The sequence below is a fragment of the Somniosus microcephalus genome, chromosome 8, assembly GCF_052327205.1.
Source record: "Somniosus microcephalus isolate GS21.2 chromosome 8, FLI_Smic_1.0, whole genome shotgun sequence".
Classification (NCBI taxonomy): domain Eukaryota; kingdom Metazoa; phylum Chordata; class Chondrichthyes; order Squaliformes; family Somniosidae; genus Somniosus; species Somniosus microcephalus.
In genome coordinates, this window is record NC_140994.1 from 36,133,413 (window position 1) to 36,154,202 (window position 20,790).

Below are 20,790 nucleotides of genomic sequence, written 5' to 3' on the forward strand. Positions count from 1 at the left end.
CCTGAGGCTGATAGGAATGGTATTAGCTGTACCCAGTCTGCAGGAATGGGAATCCAAGCCCCTCTACGAGGTAGAAAATGTCGGGATCATAAGAGATGGTAATTGGCTCAGGTACCACCACACACCCAGTTATGCAACACATAAAGGTTCCTTCTTGACGGGGATCTCGTTAGAGGATGCAGAGAAAGGGGGAGTAACGTAGTCTGCCCACATCCTGTGGGGACGGGGCCAGGAGCCATGTGTGGCTTCAACACCACCCTAAACTGTACCCTTGAAATTTCCAGTGCCCGCCATGAGCCAATGCAAGCAGCACACCGGGGAAAAGGAGAATACTGTGTGACCACCAGTGAATCTCAATACCAGTATGGTAACATCCAGTGCCCAGTGACCAGCTCAAGTTTCTGCTTCCACCCCCAGGCCCCAACAACGATCGGCCATGCAACCATAACCTACCTACGGTCGCCTCGCGAGGAACGGGTGAGTCCAACTGAGGACCTAAAGGACAGCATGCACGAATATGTACTCCCTGAGGGGAAGGACATCCCGAAACTACCAGAACACCTGCTGGAACTGAGGAAAGAGGCCAGGGCGATAATTAAGCAGTATCACCGAATTGAACAGGAGGTCAAACAACTGGGGAAGGATGTGAAGGACAAGATGGAAGATGCCTCATGGTGGCAGACACTTTGGGACTGGGGTATTAGGGTGGACACACACCCCTGGATTAGAATTGCATCTCATGTATTTGTGGTGGTGCAGTTGCTAATTGTCATCATACTTATGTTTGAGTATTGTACTCGATGTAAATGACGCCGTAACCGAACCATTGCTAAAACTGTTGTTAAAACACAGTATAGATTGGGAGAGAAATGGGGAATGTTAGAGGTAGTTTAAGTAGCCACACACGTGCGAATCCAACCACCTGCCTGGCCAGCAGTGATGGGGCGAGGAGCACGGGCAGGTGAAGTTAGTTGGCCATCTTGGGCTATCACCAAGGGCCAAAAGGGGGGACTGAAGGGGTTAAAAGTTAGATTAGCAGCTTAACTGACTAGCTGGCTGATGTTATAAAGGAGAAGTCTGGCAGAACAAAGATAGTTGGAAAAAGCATATTACACGATGATTGGGGGAATGAAAGAATCAAGGAGGCCATACATTGAATAATAGGCCACCAAGATGTGATTTGCGAAGAAGAGGTTAAGCATACGTAAATTGGATAGAACAATGGCAGATGTGGAAACAGGGCAAATGAGATAAACAAGATGTGTTTAGTGGAGATGTGATTAAGTGTACGTGACTTGGACAATTAATTGGCCAAGTCCCGAAGATGTGAAGGAAACAAGATGTAAGATTGTATATAAGCCAACTGCTCGAATGTAAAAATTAGACTCCTGTCTCAGCTCAGACTGAGAGGGCCTCTCCCTGCACATGCTTGAATGAAGATCGCTTGGAACCAGTACACACTCGTCTCCATCTGCTTTGGGGCAGAGAGAAATCCCACAACAAAGCCTCACCCAATTTACAAGTGATGATTCAGCTCCTCTGTTCCTGGTGATTAGCGCCTATTCAAGACAAGCACTTACACCTGACTGTCAGTTAACTGCCACTGGCAGTCAGCTTCTGTTAACTACAATTTTTTTAAAGCTTTAAAGTTCTATGTTAAAATCAAAATCTTAAACTAAATTTCACTTTTTACAGCTTCTACTTACCCAATACTTACCAGAAATTCCCACTGTTTCCAAATTCCCAAACAAAGCACTCTTACATTACTTGGCCACCCACTATCCAAATCCATATGCACTGATTATATTGGTCCCATTGTCCAATTCTGTCCAAATCTGCATACACTGATTATTTTTCAGATGCAAAATTAGCCACTCTGCAGGAGGTGGTATCTTCAGCAAAAAAAAACACTCACCAGGAATTTCCTCAGGAGTTAACTGCTGTAACTTTGGTGGAAAATCGGTGAAAACCCTGGATAGATGTGTAAAGAGGGTTTCCTGCAGTTATTGGGAGAACGCCTGAGGAAATTCCTGGGGAATGTTTTTTGTTGCTGAAGATTACCGCCTTCTGCAGAGCGGTTAATTTAATTTCTGACAGTTTTTAATTCGCACTCAAACGATAGCAAGATGTGTTGTCAATCGCTTCTCTGTCTGCTTCTTGTGCCTTGCCCTGCCCTGCCCCTCTTTTCCATCACTGTGTTGTTTCATTACCATAACTTCCCAGGGTCAGTCATTGTGTAGAGTCACTCATCAAACAGTGAAACTATTTCTGTCCTAAACTCAAGGAGCGATTGCCTGCCTACAAATGTAAAGATCATGATTAACTTGCTCTGCTTCTGGTCTGTGGCAAATTTAGACATGTTTCTGCTGACAGATGCTGATTCTAATTGGGTCTGTACAGCAGCAATTATATGTCAAAATGACTCTCAAATATCAGGATTTTAAATATCTTGGGTGCAGTTCACAGTGCAGATGTGGCTTGCAGACCACCAGGAGACTGCAGTTGACGGCAAGTCTTCCCAAAGATTCGGTTGGACTCCTAACCACGCCTGGAAAACCTGAGTGTGTCAGGCTCGACACCTGCTCTGCTAATGGTAACCCAATTCGGCAGGGCAGTTCGAAAACGAGCGTCAGGACTCTCATTAGCATATGTAAGGGGGTAGCGGCTGTTATAAGCGGTTGCCCAGACACCTGAAAAACGGCACCATCGGATTTCGGGTCAGATATTTTTCAGGCGCCCTTGAGGTACAGGATGTTGGTCCCCGAAATTAGGCCTCATTCTGCCCGTTTTACGGGCGTAAAACCGCTGTAAGAAGGTCCAATTACTACCCCCAGGCACAGGTGAGATGAATTTAGGCTGTAAAATCATTCCTCTGACTGTATTCAGGACCTTTTGACTCCTTAGTTCTTACTGAAGCAGTTAGTTCTCCTCTAGTGACCCACAATGATCTGCTGGTGTGTCATCTTTTCCTCTCTGCAGTACTTATGAGCAACCCATAAACAAATAAACTATAACTTAACAAAAATACATTAAATGAAACTTAATAAATTAAATTAAAATTTGGTTGCCGGGGGTGATGATGCACTCCAGTCCCTGCAGTGCCCACTGGTCGCGGAAGGCCTCGAGCGTGCTGGCAGACACCGCGTGCTCCATCTCCAGGACCACCCGGGCGTGAGCGTGGCCGCGGAAGAGAGGCAGGCAGTCGGGCCGAACAACCCACTCGACCGCCCGCTGCCTGGACCAGTTGATGGCCACTTTGGCCAGGCCCAGGAGCAGTCCTACGAGGAGGTCCCCCGACCTGCCCGCTCCCCTCTGCATCGGGTGACCAAAGATCAGAAGCGTGGGACTGAAGTGCAGCCAAAAAGCGAGGAGCAGCCCATTCAAATAATGGAAGAGGGGCTGCAACCTCTCACATTCTACATATACATGGAACACGGACTCCTCCAGGCCGCAGAAAAGGCAGGCGGCCTGGGAGTCCGTGAACCGACTTAAAACCTTATTGCACGGGACTGCTCCATGCAACACCTTCCAGGCCAAGTCCCCAATAGATAAAGAGAGGACTCCCGCATAGAGAGCCCTCCACTAGGGACTCCCGCCTCCTCCGGACGGCAAAATCTATGCGCGTAAGTGCGACTATGGTGTTTGCAATGTGATATGTTGGTTGGTTACAGAACCCCAAATATAGCTATGTGGTTAGAGATGATACAGGGTATTTTATTTCTTGAGATAACAATCACTCTTCTACCACTACATGAGGACTTGCATCATAAAAGATAAGATCCATCCTACAGAATAACATCTTTATTACCTCAGGTCTGATTTATCACCTCAACCACCAGGTGGTGCCACATAACTTTCATATTTTGATTAGGACATTGTGTATCATTCTGGGATGGTTATCATCACGTATCTATTAACTACAGTTGTCTAATGAAGATGTTAACCCACTTAAAATAAATGCCTACCATTTACAATGAATACATTATTACAAGATACAGTTGACTTGCGAATAAGCACATATGAGATCTATCCATATTCAAGCACAGGATTTCAGTATACTGTACTAAATTACTTCTTAATCTCATTGTATAAAATTCCTGATCCATGGATAAAGTTTTCTTCATTTCTTTCTTTCAGGTTATTCACATACTAACAACTTCTTTGAGAAGTTTTAATTAAATTCAACTGCAGGATGTGTGATTAAATGAACTGAGGTGGAAATATTACAGATTGGTTTTTATTTTAATAATTAAGCAGTCTTTAGACATATTGAATGAATATGCAGTTCTCCTGATTCAAATGTATTCCTCCCGAACAAATGATGCATTCAGCAGGACATACTTTGTATCTGTAGCGACTGTCACAGCTGTTGTAACTGCAGTTTAATTTTCTCTTTGGTTATCTCACCATTAAAATTGCACAAAACCGTTCCAATTGTAAACACGGGCAGGTAAAAAAAAAATCTCGAAGATGTAGCTGCCATCACCCTCCCAATCTATCTCAATATAAATCCTTAAAAACAAACCAGCCTCCCTGCTTCTGCTCGACAGCCAACCATCGATGCTTGAAGAAATACCTTCAGTTAGCTGTTTTTGAAACGATCACATGGTATTTGTGGTTCAGAAAGCTCTGCCATTAGCACCAGGCCTAACCTCTCGCCTTCAGTGACCTCCTCTGGCAGAGCTGGGATTGCTCTATGTTTTCTGACTCTCAGTGCCATCTTCTCCACTGTTCCTGAGAGGCTGAACCCTCTTCTTCCCCCTCAGCGCTTGGCCTGCCACTCCCCTGCCCTCAACACTGAGTCCCCCCATCTTGCACCCTCATCGCTGGAGCGATGGTTCTCCTGGCCTCTGCCCCTGTCCCTGCCTCATCGCTGAGCCTACAGCTTTCTGAATCTAAGCAACGGTTCTTCCACTGGTCCTCTGACAGCTAAAACCAGTTGGAAAATAACTGTATGAAGTGCTCATGAAAACCAAAAGCAATGAATAAAATCTTTCTCAGTAGGTTGAATCTCAATCTGAATGGCACCTAAATCACACCTCAACTTAAGTTTATTCTTATAAATGACTTCAACAGCACCATAACCTTTAATGCTGTATACTTAAAATTCCGTACCATTTTAAAATACTGCCTTCTATTCTATTCGTTACCAAAACTGATGATCTTGTCGACATTTATAATCGCAGCTTTTAAATACACTGCTACTAATAGAGGTTTTCAGGATGCTGAGGGGTTTTGATAGAGTAGAGAGAGAAAAACTGTTGTCTCGGGTGAGTGGGCCAATAACCAGAAGTCATAGATTTAAAATCATTAGCAAAAGTTCTAGAGGGGAGCTGAGGAGAGTTTTTTTCACTCAGAGAGTTGTCGGGATCTGGAACGCTTTATCTGAAAAGGTGGTGGAAGCTGATTCCATAAATAATTTTAAAAGGGAGTTGGGCAGGTCCTTGAGGATGAGGAACGTACAGGGTTACAGACAAAAAGCGGGCATGTGGGACTAAGCACGACTGCTCTTTCAAACAGCCAGCACAGGCACGACGGGCCAAATGGCCTCTTTCTGTGCAATAAGTTTCTATGATTATATGCACAAAGCCAGAACAATTAGAAAGGTCAGACAAATAGGGAGACGATGGCAAAAAGAGCGAGACACAATGCTATGGGAGATTGATAGCAAAAATACAGTAAGAAATGACGTAAGAAAACTACTAGGCACTTGGTCTAAGCGTTAAACAAAGCTTTAATCAACTGTTTTACAACATGGAGGTCTAGTTGTGTCCTTCACTAGTTCCTGTTAAGAATGTCCTGCGCAAGCTGGACCCGTGCCCGAGTATTTATACTCTCCCTGGACAGCGCCACCCGCAGGCCGCTCAGTTGATTCATGTCAAGAAATATCTGATATCCACTCCAGGGGTTTGCTAAATAAATCCATAGAACCAGGGACGTTTACAGCCCAGGAGGAGGCCATTGTGTCTACGTTCATTACCAGATAACTATTATAATATCAAAATGTTAATGAAATATTGCATGAAAAGTCTAAGGGGGAAAAATTCAGTTGGTTAGCGCCTCCAGGGGGCGCTAGGAACTTAGCGCCCGAGCGCGGCAATTTTAGAGCCGCTTGCAAAATTGACCAGTTGTTTTGCGGCGGCGCTAAACACTATCGCCACAATCTCCTGCACCTGCAGATCGTGACGTCAGTCGAGCGTGCAACGCCCCGGACCAGATATTGAGTCGCAACCCCTGCCTTAGCGCCTGCTGCTAGGAACGACAGGCAGAGGGGAACGTTTTCAAGTCGGGAAGAGGCTGGGGGAGCGCTATTTAAAGGCGGGCGCTTCCTGCCTTTTCTTGTCGGCAAAATTTTTGGTACACGCAGGTTGAGAGGAAGAGAGACGTCTGGAGAGATTTAACACTGTCCTAAGGAGTTTTGGCCCTCAGCACCACTTTTGAGGTTCCTAAGCGCCGAGCTCTTTCCCTGGGCCCATCCATTAGTGCTTCCAACACAATTGCTTTTGAGGCCTCTCCAGGCCGAGATTCAAGGCTGCAATGAGCAGGGTGTGGCTGGCCAGCAAGATGGCCCCTCCCCTTTAAGAACTGGACGGCACCAGTCTGTCTGGCTTCCATGGTAACTGACATCACCTGAGCTTCGGCAGCGTTCTGAGGTATCGCCTCGCTCCCCGACATTAGTGCCTTAAGAGATGCGTGTAGCGCCTGAATTAGCGCTCAAATCACCTCCAGGGGCGATAGAGGAGAATTTTGCAGTCGGGGGCGATAATTAGCGCCAGGCGCTAAACTTTGCGCCTGGCCGATATTAGCGCCCCAAAATGGGCGATACCCAATTTTCCCCCTAATAGCCTTAGAATATTTCTTATAAAACATAAAACCATCTCCCTCCGCCCTCCCCCCAGTATTTTACTCACATTTTATATCCAACTAACTTTAATTTGCACAGATGCTGCCTGACCGGCTGAGTGTTTCCAGCATTTTCTGTTTTTATTTTAAATTTAGCCTGCGACTGTCCTTTTGATTGATGCTGCGAGTTTTATGCTGAATTCCATGTTTGGTAAGATTAGGAACACAAAGCATGATGTCTTAGGTCATGGTCTAATACTCTCAACAACCATCCACTACTCGCTATATGAAAAGAAGCACCTGTGAGCCACATTGAGACACTGACATTTTTTATTATACCAAAGCATCTAACTTTCAAGAGAATCCCCAAGCTAGCAATTCGCTGCATGACTATTCAGAATTTAAAATTCTTTCTTTCAAATTCTGGCTATTGATAGGCAGTAAGGTACAGCTGGATGCATTCTGATCCAATTTTAATTCCCCCCTTGAGGTGAGTGCTGTGCCAGCACTAAGCATGCCTTCTAGTGGCCTGGGACAGGAGCTATTAAACATGCCAACTGAATGGATTTCAGTTTGAATGTCGTTTGAGTCTGGGATTCAGAATGATTTATGAACTACAAGAAAAAGACAGAATTCCCACCCTAGATTTCGCGGTTCTTCTGTTGTTCCCTACGAGGCCTCTCAATTTCATGTCCTTTCAACTGAGGAACTGGACTAGATGCTGCAAATCTGTAATAGAAGGCCCATAGAATCTGACAAGAGAAAAGACAGGTTAATGTTTTGGATCTAGACCCTTCATCAGAACTGGAAGATAAGAGAACTGATTAATAGGACTGCAGAAATTGAGGGTGGAGGGGGGAGGGCATGTAGTTTGTAGAGGAGGCTGTACTGGGGTCAGCGACTGCAGTATATTACATTGAAGTAAGTACATGTAAATTGCTGGCTTATACTGAAGGACCGTGGAAATGATGTGCGAAGAAGTGAATGAACAGGTGCTGAATCTGCTGCCATTGTAGGGGGAAGTGTTACGAGAAGGGCTGCTGGAAGTCAGGGTAATGGGAGAATGGTCCTCCTGGAACGTGGAGGCGGGAAGGGTAACCTGTTTCACAGGAGATCTGTATATGGGGCATGGGCCTATCTTTAATTTTTGGGGGTGCTGATGGATCTGCTCTGTGTTTCATATTTCATATTACCAGCATTTGTATTTTTTTTAAATTTTAATTTCCTCTTTATTTGTCTGTCTCATTCGCCCACATTTGGGAGGTCTTTTTTGTATCTTTTCCATGACTTTCCTTTGTGCGTTATCCACTCTTTCTAGCTTTTCAAGAATTCTGTTTGCTGGTTATTCAACCCATTAACTAGCTGCCTCTCTGGAACAGGAGTCAGCACTCCCACCCCCTTCATTTGCTTCAATGGTATCAAGGGGCTTGCTTACCTTCCACTTTCCAGTTCTGATGAAGGCCCTACTTCTGAAAGGTGCGCCTGTCTTTGGTGTATTCAGATGCTAATGGACCGGCTGTGTATTTCCAGTACTTTCTGTTCATTACTTTACAGCAGACATGTTTTTTGGGAGGGGGAGCTATGGGATACTCCTCAGAGATCTGGAGGGTACGTTCTTGGGATAGAGTAGATCTGTATCTTGGACTGTTTTTGTGCCAATTTGGGAGTGCCAACATTAGCTGCCCAAAGTGGAAAAATGTTGTAGTTCCCATTCACTGATTCACCTTGATTGGCACAAAAGTTCATTAAAAAAAACATTAAAAAGCCAACTAGCCCTTTCCTACATGTTTAACATATACTGTAAGTCACATTCAGAGTAGGATTTACTAGCACTGATGTACATAAATCTGCAATGTAGTTTCAGTTAAGCATGAAGTCACAATAATTTATCCAACTATTGGGATTTATTAAACAACTGTAATGAAATCTGTTTGTCTTGATCCTGTATTTCCTGTATTCGTTTTGCACTCATGTATATTACCCTCCCCCACACGGTGTATAGTTTCACTTCCTCTTTCCTGACTAACCTGGAAGGTTCCAGGTCTTGGCTCTTGGCTCCGCCCCTGACTTCTCTTACATAAAGATCCCAGGATCTGTATGACTCATTCCTGTGAACCAGTCGGCGTGTTGAGATGTTAGCTCTGATCTTAGTGATTAAAAGCCAACTTGTTTAAGTCTATAACTTCTAGTTTTGTGGTTATTGAAGGCACATCAATTTTAATCACTAAAGAATACGAGGATGGATCGACTCCTAAAACCAGAGCGTCTGGACTTGGATCCACATTCTGCTGAAGCATCAAATCAATTTGGACACTGGCTCAAATGCTTCAAACTCTTCGCGGGGGCCTCATCCGCTAGCGAGGTAGATAAACTGAGTCTAATGACTACTCGCGTTAGTCATCGGATTTATTCGTTCATCCAGGACGCCACCTCTTACACGGAGGCCATCACTATCCTGAAGGCCCAATACCAGAGGCCGGTAAACGAAGTGTACGCCAGACATCTGCTGGCTACACGCAGGCAGCGACCTGAGGAATCGATGGACGATTTCTTACAGGGCCTAAAGGACTTGGTCCGGGACTGTAACTGCAAGGCCGTGACGGCCAACGTGTACTCTGACGAATTGGTCCGCGATTCCTTCATCACGGGCCTCAAATCGAATTATATCCGGCAGAGACTGCTGGAGAAGGAGGTCCTGGACATAAAAAAGGCAGTGGCCACTGCGCGATCGCTGGACGTGGCCCAGAAAAACTCTGACTCTTATTCTTCCGGCCATGCGGCCCGCACCGCCTCGTGCGCGCCGAGCGGGCCGCCATCTTGGAATCAGCCATCTTCCCCATCCAGGTCTCAGACCAGCTCTACGCCGCCGGAGTCCCCACACAGAAGTCCACCCAGGAGTCCTACTACAGCGGCAATGTCTCGAGGCCCGAAATGCTACTTCTGCGGCCAGGCCAAGCACCCCAGACAACGATGCCCAGCGAAGGACGCTACATGCTTCAAATGTAAGAAAAAGGGGCATTTTAGCAAAGTCTGCAGGGGGAATCCGATTTCCAACTCCGTCACCGCCTCGTGCGTGCCGTGCGGGTCGCCATCTTGGGATCCGCCATCTTTTCCCGACTCAACGGCCGCCCAGGGCCCAACAGTGGCTTCGATCACGGTGGATCAATCCAGGCCGCACCCGTTGACAAAATCCATGATGGACATACAGGTAAACGGGAATTTAACGAAATGTTTAATTGACTGTGGGGGAGGAGCGAGAGTTTTATCCACCCTAGCCTGGTACGGCGGCACTCATTAACGGTAACCCCTACACGGAGCAGAATTGCTATGGCTGCTAAGCCCCACACTTCGAACATTTTGGGCTACTGTGTGGTAACACTGACTGTAAAAGGCACAGACTACAAGGATTTTAAACTCCTCGTGATGCCAGAACTCTGTGTTAATGTAATCTTGGGCCTGGACTTCCAGTGCCACCACGAAAGTGTCACGCTAGCATATGGCGGGTCCCAGCCGCCACTCACAGTCTGTGGCCTATCAACCTTAAAAATCAGCCCGCCCTCTTTATTCGCTAATCTCGCTCCGAACTGTAGGCCCATAGCGACCAAAAGTAGACGGTACAGTCTGGAAGACAGACACTTTATCAGTGGACAGACTCCTGCGGGAAGGCATTATTGAATGCAATACCAGTCCGTGGCGTGCCCAAGTAGTCATAGTTAAAAATAGCGAAAAGAAACGGATGGTAATTGACTACAGCCAGACTGTTAATATTTATACCCAGCTGGACGCCTACCCTTTACCCCGCATATCAGAAATGGTCAACCAGATTGCGCAATACCGAGTCTTCTTGACTATCGACCTCAAATCCGCGTATCACCAGCTCCCCATTAGAACGGAAGACCGCCCATACACCGCCTTTGAGGCGAACGGACGCCTCTACCATTTTCTCAGAGTGCCCTTCGGAGTAACAAATGGGGTCTCGGTCTTCCAACGTGAGATGGACCGCATGGTTGACGAGAATAAACTACAAGCTACCTACCCCTATCTGGACAATATCACTGTCTGCGGGCACAACCAGCAAGACCACGATCTAAATCTTGCGAGATTTTTAAAAACTGCCCTAAAGCTGAATCTAACCTACAACGAAGACAAATGTGTCTTCAACACAACCCGTCTCTGTATCCTCGGCTGTGTGGTGGAAGATGGGGTAATTGGACCGGACCCTGACCGATTACGCCCCCTAAAGGAACTGCCCCTGCCACACAATCCCAAAGCTTTAAAAAGGTGCCTGGGATTTTTTTAGTATTATGCCCAATGGGTGCCCAATTACTCTGATAAGGCCCGACCCCTCATTAAATTGACGTCCTTCCCACTATCAGCTGAAGCTCGGGAGGCTTTCACCAGTATCAAACAGGACATTGAAAGGGCTGCAGTGTGTGCAGTGGACGAACGCATTCCCTTTCAAGTCGAAAGCGATGCGTCAGACTTTGCCTTAGCTGCGACCCTCAATCAGGCTGGGAGACCTGTGGCCTTCTTCTCCCAAACCCTTCAGGGACCTGAAATCAGGCACTCTTCTGTCGAGAAGGAGGCGCAGGCTATAGTGGAGGCAGTGCGGCACTGGAGACACTACCTAGCCGGCAAACGTTTCACCCTGCTCACCGACCAGTGGTCGGTGGCTTTCATGTTTAATAACAAAGGGGGAAAATCAAGAATGACAAAATACTCAGGTGGAGGATCGAACTATCCACGTTCGACTATGATATTATGTACAGGCCGGGAGCCCTTAATAAACCCCCAGATGCCCTATCGCGGGGAATGTGTGCCAGCATTCATACGGACAAATTACAGGGTCTCCACAACGACCTCTGTCACCCAGGGGTCACCCGACTATACCATTTTATAAAGTCCCGCAATCTGCCCCACTCCATCGAGGAGGTCAGGGCAATGACCAGAGCCTGCCGCATCTGTGCGGAATGCAAGCCTCGCTTCTACAGGCCTGACCGTGCACACCTTATCAAAGCCACACGGCCATTCGAGCGCCTAAGTCTGGACTTCAAGGGAGCCCTTCCCTCTGCCGACCGTAACGTATACTTCCTCAATATCATTGATGAATATTCCCGCTTCCCCTTCGCCATTCCCTGCCCAGACATGACCAGTGCCACGGTCATCAAGTGTCTCTGTAATCTATTCTGCATGTTTGGCATGCCGAACTACATACACAGCGATAGGGGGACGTCATTCATGAGTGACGAACTGCGCCAGTTCTTGCTCTCGAAGGGGATAGCCACTAGCAGAACCACTAGCTACAACCCCCGGGGTAATGGGCAAGTGGAAAGGGAGAATGCTACTGTTTGGAAGGCTGTCACGTTAGCCCTAAAGTCAAAAGGCCTTCCGACCTCCTGCTGGCAGGAAGTCCTCCCAGACATGCTCCACTCCATAAGGTCTCTGTTATGTACAGCCACTAATGCTACCCCTCACGAAAAGATGTTCGTTTTCCCCCGGAAATCCATCTCGGGCATATCTCTACCCGCGTGGCTGACGTCTCCGGGGACAGTACTATTGCGGAAGCACGTGAGAGGCCATAAAACGGACCCCCTTGTGGAAAAGGTACAGCTCCTCCATGCAAACCCTCAGTACGCCTACATTGAATACTCTGACGGGCGAGAGGACACTGTTTCCATAAAAGACCTCGCTCCCTCGGGGAGCGGAGAGAACGATGAGAGACTACCCGATGAAGACCTACACTACAAAGAGACAGGACGCCCAGAGGTATCGATACCCAACTTTAACCTGGAGGACACTGCAGATAACCTGGAAGACACTGCGGAGGCCCGGACAGCGGAGGAACCAGAATCCACTCCCCTAGAGGCACCCCAACCGGCTTTGCGCCGATCACTGAGAACTGCAAAACCTCCTGACAGACTCACTTATACCAACTTTTAAGAAACATCACCCCGATGGACTAAATCTAAAGAAGGGGTGAATGTAATGAAATCTGTTTGTCTTGATCCTGTATTTCCTGTATTCGTTTTGCACTCATGTATATTACCCTCCCCCACACGGTGTATAGTTTCACTTCCTCTTTCCTGACTAACCTGGAAGGTTCCAGGTCTTGGCTCTTGGCTCCGCCCCGACTTCTCTTAAAGATCCCAGGATCTGTATGACTCATTCCTGTGAACCAGTCGGCGTGTTGAGATGTTAGCTCTGATCTTAGTGATTAAAAGCCAACTTAAGTCTATAACTTCTAGTTTTGTGGTTATTGAAGGCACATCAACAACCCAAGCGGAAGTGTTGAATTTCAAAGCAATGTGTGCATGTTCAAAACAAACTACATATTTTTAAAGGCATAATCTGAACTGAGATTAGACTTTATTTAGCTTTTTTGTGAATTATCAGGAACCAGGGACATATTAATGGATTGAAGTTACAGATGATAAACATTTGCCAGTATAATCCAGAAATTGAAAGTGCAAGGCTTGAGCACTACCTCACAGTGTAGATTCTTCATTATTTTATTTCACCCTTTAAGGTAATAATTGGTACTCTAGCCCTATTTGTTCATTAAGTGTCCATTCTGTTGGCTATGATTCACTCATTCCAAACCAGACTTAGTTCTGTGGGTGTTTTAAGCTATAAGGATCCTATGATTAATCCTATGAAGTATTGATGAATTATTATACTTTAACGACAAATCCGAGAGGAGCATAAAAAAAAGTTCTATAAAACAATTTTGCAAAGATAAAAAAACAACAGAAATAGTTTTTATCAAAAGCTCAGAGGAAAATCTTCAAGCTTTTCAAAATAAACAAGACTTTAATACATCCATCCTGAAAAAAATCTGTCACAGCAGTCCAATGATCATAAATTGCAGGACTTGAGAGGTAATTTTCTATTTACAAATTATTCGGACACAAGGAGCTATAAAGACCTTTGAGTATGAAGAAATTCTTGAAATAAAAATAATTTTCATCCCATTAGTTTTGTTGCTGTTTCTGTTCCAAACTACAGTCTTAATCTGTCACTTCACATTTGCAAATTTAAGATGAAACACTATCAAAAGCAGGGTAGATTATAAAATCTGGGGATGAATTAATTTTGTTTATTGATAGAATTATGGGAGTACAAATAAGGACTAAGTTTGTAATACAGTCTAATCCTCTTAATTTGAAGTCACTTTATTCAAAGTCACTTAATTCAAATTATCTGTTAACTTGAACATTTTAAACCAGAAACGGCATTTGCTGTTTTATTTAAATTGCTTAATTTTAATTGATGGGATAAATAGATATTTTTTGAGCAAAGATCGTTTTGAATTAATAGGATTAGACTGTATTCTACATTTTCTTCTGTTGCTCCATCTTTGCAACTATTGCATTATTATAGCTCTAAAAAGATCATTTCAGAATCTGCTGCTGACGTTTATAGTTTTGAAACTATGATTCATTAATACAATAATGTAAGTCAATTTTACCAGTGTAGTGTGCCAGTAACTTTGATAAGTGCCTGCTTTAGTCTCCATTTAAGCAGGTTTATACAGGAGAGAGAGCCTCATTTTAGCCCAAAGACTGAAAACAGTAAAACTGTGTGTAAATCAGCAGCAATATATTCTCCCAGAAACTTTTAGTATCCCATAGTTAATCCCCAAATAGCTATTTCTTGGTTTTGGGCACATCACCAGCTGTGAAAGCATGGTTATATGGTTTGCGCCAAGAATCCAGTTTTCCAGCTATCTGCAATGCAAGCACAGATCAGCCATGATCTAATTGAATGGCAGAACAGGCTCGAGAGGTTGAATGTTCCTATGTTCCTAGTCTATATCTAGGAATAATTTAATTTTTTCATTGATTTTGTAGAATTGCAATTCTTTTTGAAGATTTACAGTTCACACTTTTCACCTTGTGTTATAAAAGCTAACATTGGCAAAAAAGCAATGCAGTGAATAAAATGAAATGCTCCCCCCTCCTGACTGACATAGTTTGATTTGATGCAAGATTAAATCAATGCTCTCATGTGAATTTCAAGTAAATACATTATAATTACATGAGTTCACTTTAATGTGTAATGTATCTTAATCGCCTGAAAGTGAGCCAATATAGTACAAAGATCAGAAGCAGCTATGCCGAGGCAGTGCCAGCCCTGATTTTGCAATGCAAAAATGTATTTTTTTTAAGAAGACAATACAAAGGAAAATAAACAAGGCTCCCATTACAACAGAGAGGAAAAAAAAGACCTGTAGCAGAATACTTGAAAAAAAATGTATGCAATGTTCCAGGTGAAGAGAATAAGGGATGAGGATAACTTAATAATGTCCCCTGGCGTTTCAAGGAAAAGATGGATGCCAAAAGAAAGGCAATGTAGTCTCGCTATTGATGGACACCAGAGAAAACACTGCAGATGAACAGCAAACTGCTGAACAATTTACCCGAGGGCATTTAAAGAGCAAGAAGCTGTGAAAACTGATTTAATCGCCCAAGATTGCAGAGGACATGTAGGTTTTGATGTATCTTAAGTGAATTGATCATAGTCTTACACATTACAAATGGTCTATCACCCTGACGTAGACAGACAACTGCACTATTAAATTAAAAGAACAAATTTTTCTTAAAGAATTGTTTGCAACTAGGACTATTGTTGGCAATACATTTATACATAGAAATGTTCACAAAACATTTTCTGAACTGCCCACATTAATAAACTTTTTTTTAAAAGTCTTATGCCCACTGTTAAAAGGAGACTGTGCAAAACTATAGCAGATACATTTCTATCTCTGGGACATCTGCGGTTCTTTCAGTTGTAATGCATTGCACAAGAAATTCAGTAGGATTCTCAGTGTCATGGTTTACCATCAGGCAGGAAAGGATCAATACTACTCAGCTCCAGGATGTCACGGACACTAATCTTGGTCTCCTTTCTGCTGTGGTAACATCGAAAGTGTATTTTGGAAACTGAACTCACAAAATCTAGCTCCAAAAATGCAAAGTTTAGGTAGAGAGTATGCTGATATCTGAAGGTTTTTATACGTAGATCTGTGTAGCAGAAGGTGTTCAGAGGTGTTTGGAACAGTTGGAGTAGAGTATACAGATTGAAATGGATCAGATCCACACTGCATTCTGGCCTGAGCTGGCATAATTAATGTATCTGAATATTACTTCAATATTACTTTCAGCATCAGGCAACTTATACTCAAGCTGTGATCACCGACCCATCAAGCATCTCTGCACCACTTACTAGGGTTTGCGGGATGGGAATATTGGATTGTAAGAACATAAGAAATAGGAGCAGGAGTAGGCTATTCGGTCCATCGAGCCTGCTCCGCCATTCAATAAGATCATGGCTGAACCTCCACCTCAACTCCACTTTCCTGCACTATCCCCATATCCTTTGATTTCCTTAATATCCAAAAATCTATCAATCTCTGTCTTGAATATACTCAACGACTGAGCCTCCACAGTCCTCTGGGGTAGAGAATTCCAAAGATTCACCACCTTCTAAGTGAAGAAATTTCTCCTCATCTCAGTCCTAAATGGCCGACCCCTTATTCTGAGACTGTGACTCCTGGTTCTAGACTCCCCAGCCAGGGGAAACATCCTCCCTGCATCTACCCTGTCAAGCGCTGTAAGAATTTTGTATGTTTCAATGAGATCACCTCTCATTCTTCTAAACGCTAGAGAATATAGGCTTAGTCTACTCAATCTCTCCTCATAGGACAATCTCCCCATCCCAGGAATCAGTCTAGTGAACCTTCGTTGCACTCCCTCAATGGCAAGTATATCCTTCCTTAGGTAAGGAAACCAAAACTGTACACAATACTCCAGGTGTGGTCTCAACAGGGCCCTATATAACTGCAGTAGGATGTCTTTACTCTTATACTCAAATCAAATCCTCTTGTAACAAAGGCCAACATACCACTTGCTTTCCTAATTGCTCTTTCCTAAAGGCCCCTTTACTACAAGGTTATTAATTAAACCTTTCTCGTTGCACAGTACTAGATCTAAAATAGCCTGTTCCCTAGTTGGTTCCTCAATATACTGATCTAGAAAACTATCATGTATACATTCCATGAATTTGTCCTGCACGCTATTACTACAAATTTGGTTTGCCCAGTCTATATGTAGATTAAAGTCCCCCATGATTACTGTATTACCCTTGTTACATGCGCCTCTAATTTCCTGATTTATACTCTGCCCTACATTACAACTACTGTTTGGGGGCCTATAAACATCTCCCACCAATGATTTCTGCCCTTTGCTGTTTCTTAGCTCTACCCAAACTGATTCTACTTCTTGATTTTCAGAGCTAAGATCCTTTCTCTCTACTGTCTTTATCCCACTCTTTATTATCAGGGCTACCCCTCCTCCTTTTTCATTTTGCCTATCCCTTCTAAAAATTAAGTATCCTGGAATATTTAGTTCCCAACCTTGGCCACTTTGCAACCACGCCTCCGTAATGGCTATTAGATCACACCTATTAATTTCTATCTGCACTATTAATTCATCTATTTTGTTGTGAATGCTTCGCGCATTCAGATATAGTGCCTTTAGCTTTGACTTATTTCTATTTTTCCCTGATTTCACCTTAGTCACTGATGCCAGACAATCAACAGTTGCACTTATCAACAACCACCATGCAATTATATCTGAATGTAGAGAGGGGCACAAGGGTAACAATGTATAGGAGTCAGAGACAACGTTCTTAACCTTAAATCATAAAACAAATGTGACAAATGATGATAAACAAACTGAAGAGAACTGCTTGTTAACAGGTATCATTTATTACATTGGAAAATTCCCAACCACTAGGGACACGGTTTTCCCACACTTGCACGCCTCCTTGTTGTAGTATGTTGGAGGAATGACATAGGCACAGAAGAAATTCAGCATGGATAAGGGCGTGTATGCTTCTTCCAATGTGGAATACTCTTAGGTTATACAAATCTAGATTTGTACCATTGTGAATGCCAAGCTGAAAATAATGCCCTAAATTTGGTAGAATTAAATTTAGCAATAGTGTCCTATCTATCAGCCTCGCCACAGTCTGCTGCTATTGAAATGATTGAACACCATGCTAAAAGATGTGCTTCCAGTGTAATTTATTATGACATGCCATTAAATGGTGGTGTTGAATTGAGGCAGCAGAGGGCAGAAATAATCTATTTCACTATACTGTCACTTTTTATATATAATTTCACCAAACCATTATATTTACATAATATCAATTTTTAAATTAAGCTGTATCATGTAACTGCTTTTCATCAGGGACCACAAATGCAATGCAGTCTCAATTGAAACCTTAACCTTCTGAGTGCTAAGCATTTTGACAATAATTCAAGCAAGAAATTGTAAAACCTGGCAGTCATTGAAAGGACCACATAATCGTTATTTTGCCAGATGACACTGTGGCTTTAAAGCAATAAAGTACCAAAAAAAAATGGGACTCGTCTAACTTTTGCATGTTTCTTATAAGCTTTGTTATGTACATGGATTAGTCATATTATGCAATTTTAGGAACTGAACAAAGCTCACCAAAATAAATAAATTCTGAACAAAACAGCAGCATGACCTGTGCCAACCTGCTGCTATAGCTTGAAGCACAGAGTAACAGGGAATGGTGAAATGTTGTATTTGCTATGTATTGATCGACATCTTGTGCTCTAGTTGTACGAATCTTTTTGTATACTTTACATTTTTCATCACATATCTGTTAGATCAGTTATTCAGGGAAACACATTGGAAAAATAGATCTTCACTGAGAGACACAGACCTATATATCTCACTGTAGGTACCTAGCCAAGTTAATATTTTTGGAGTTTTCTTTTTGGGAAGGCTGCGCAATAATGTGTTGAGTTTTGATTTAGAGCTGAAACTTGCTTCAAAAGATGCTTCGACTAGCCTAATGTGAATTTCTCCTTTTTGCAGCCCAATATAAATCATGGGAACAGACGAGTGCTTTTTCAAAGGAGCACTGACACATAGATCGTGGAGAAATCCCTAGCTGTTCTTCTGTCACCTGGCAGGAGAAATGCACTGAGGACATGAGTTGAAAAATGGTGTGGAATGGAAAAAGAGAGAATTATTTCAGACTTACAGGAGGAATGACTGCTAGGGAAACTCTTTCTGCCCTCTGACACTATATCCGGGTCACCTGTGCAGTGCATCTCAGGGTTCATCACACCATCCGGAAAGCAGCGGTTAAAGAAATCAGGACGTGGCCTGAAAGAAAATATATCATGAGGATTTAATTAAAACAGTTTCATGATTTTGTAAAGGAGAAGTTAACTTCAGGGGCAAATACTTTGATAGCTGAGCAATTACCTCAGACCTGTCCAAAATACTTGACAATTTACTGTAAAAAGAATCTACTTGGAAGAGATGTTCTGAAGATTGTTGTAGGTATTCCATGTGGTGCATGAAAAGGAGCGTGCGTTCACTCCAGTGATATAATTGAAAGGAATTCTGTCTGCGTGCTCCCACTTCCTAGCATTGATGTTAATGTTTGCAGATTAACTGAAGGCAGCCGTTATTGTTTATTGTGCCTCTGCTGAGCTTTTGCTGTGTTGCAAAAAATCTTGACTGTGACTGAAGAAAACAAAAGCCTCTCGCGTACCCATTATTATCTGTACAATGTACAAGGTTGTGGATTAACTAGTGCGTCAGCACCACATATTCTAACATGTACAACTTGCAGAGACAAGAGTCATAAAGGTGTGCAGGGTAAGAATTGTATAGAAATAGTGAAAAGAAAAATGTTTCATCCAGGACAGGTAGTTGCTCTGGGCGACAGACCACACACAGGTAACCGACTGCAGAAGCAAAATCGTTGTTGACATTTCTCCTGAACTGTTGCATCACATTGCTTATCTGCAGAAGTGCACTTCTATAGGCTTTTTATTACAATAACAATGCTATAGCTTATAATTGTATATATCTGTGTGCAGAATTGGAAAAAAAATGTAGTTGAAACAAGAAATGTAATCTTATGTTTTCACTCATGTAATGCAGGCCCAGTAAATGTAGATGGTTATAAAATAACTGGTTGATCTCAGAGAGTCAAGATCAAGTATAGTCTTCAGCTGAAGCAGGTGAAAGGATGGGGTTGATTGGACCAGGGTGTGCAGCTGTAATTCAGACCCATTTTAAAGTCATACAGTCCGTCCTTATTTTGATATTTCCATTATAAATTCCTTTGTGCACTTTTAGAATGGAAACGGCCTATGTAAATTTGTCATACATCCTTCCACCAGCAGTGACACTAAAGTGACACTGCTGGGAGAGTGTCATTACACTGTGATAAGTTTACAATAGAAATGTGGACATAAGAAATTTATAAAGGAAGAAGTCAATAGGAAGTGCGCCTGGACATAAGATTTTTAATATATTATGTAGACATAGATATATATAGGTTTTGGTTTCTGTGTTCGTGTGACAGTGTTAGCCTGCCTCAGTGAAACCACCTCGGGCTTATTTGCAAAGGTGTCTTAGTTTCTTGGAGTTATTAAAAATGAAAGACCAATGGAAATGCACTATACCAATTATATATACCAATCGGTTGGGTAACACAGTGTTGCCAACTCTCCGGGATTATCCTGGAGTTTCCAGAAATGAAAGATGTAACCCAGGAGAATAATCACACAGGCATTAAAAAATTGCGTGTTTTTTTTCCACTTTCCTTGAACACTTGTTTAATAGTTATGGGGTGGGGGGCGGGGGTGGAAGGCAGTCAAGAATCATCCAATCAGGTAAGGAAGAGCCTGTTTTCCAATTGGCGTGGGAAGCCATTGCACCTCAAGGACATGTTAGGCAACCAATGGTGGGGTGGGGTGGCTGGAGCTGGGTGGTCATGTGATGAAACCTCAATATATCCAACTAGAGTTGGCAACCCTAGAAACATATGAATTCCAGTGTATAGAATAATGGGCCGGAACTTGGTGGAAAAATAACCGCATGTGACCGA

At 43.4% G+C, this 20,790-nt stretch overlaps 1 protein-coding gene across 1 annotated transcript in view; it reads right to left on the reverse strand.

The window, feature by feature from the left end:
* plpp4 (phospholipid phosphatase 4) overlaps positions 1 to 20,790 on the reverse strand; it is a 325,621-nt gene that overhangs the window by 111,260 nt on the left and 193,571 nt on the right. Inside the window, exon 5 of the mRNA XM_085994550.1 lies at positions 18,925 to 19,049. Within this exon, the coding sequence (XP_085850676.1) occupies positions 18,925 to 19,049 (125 nt within the window). The remainder of the gene's footprint in view (positions 1 to 18,924; positions 19,050 to 20,790) is intronic.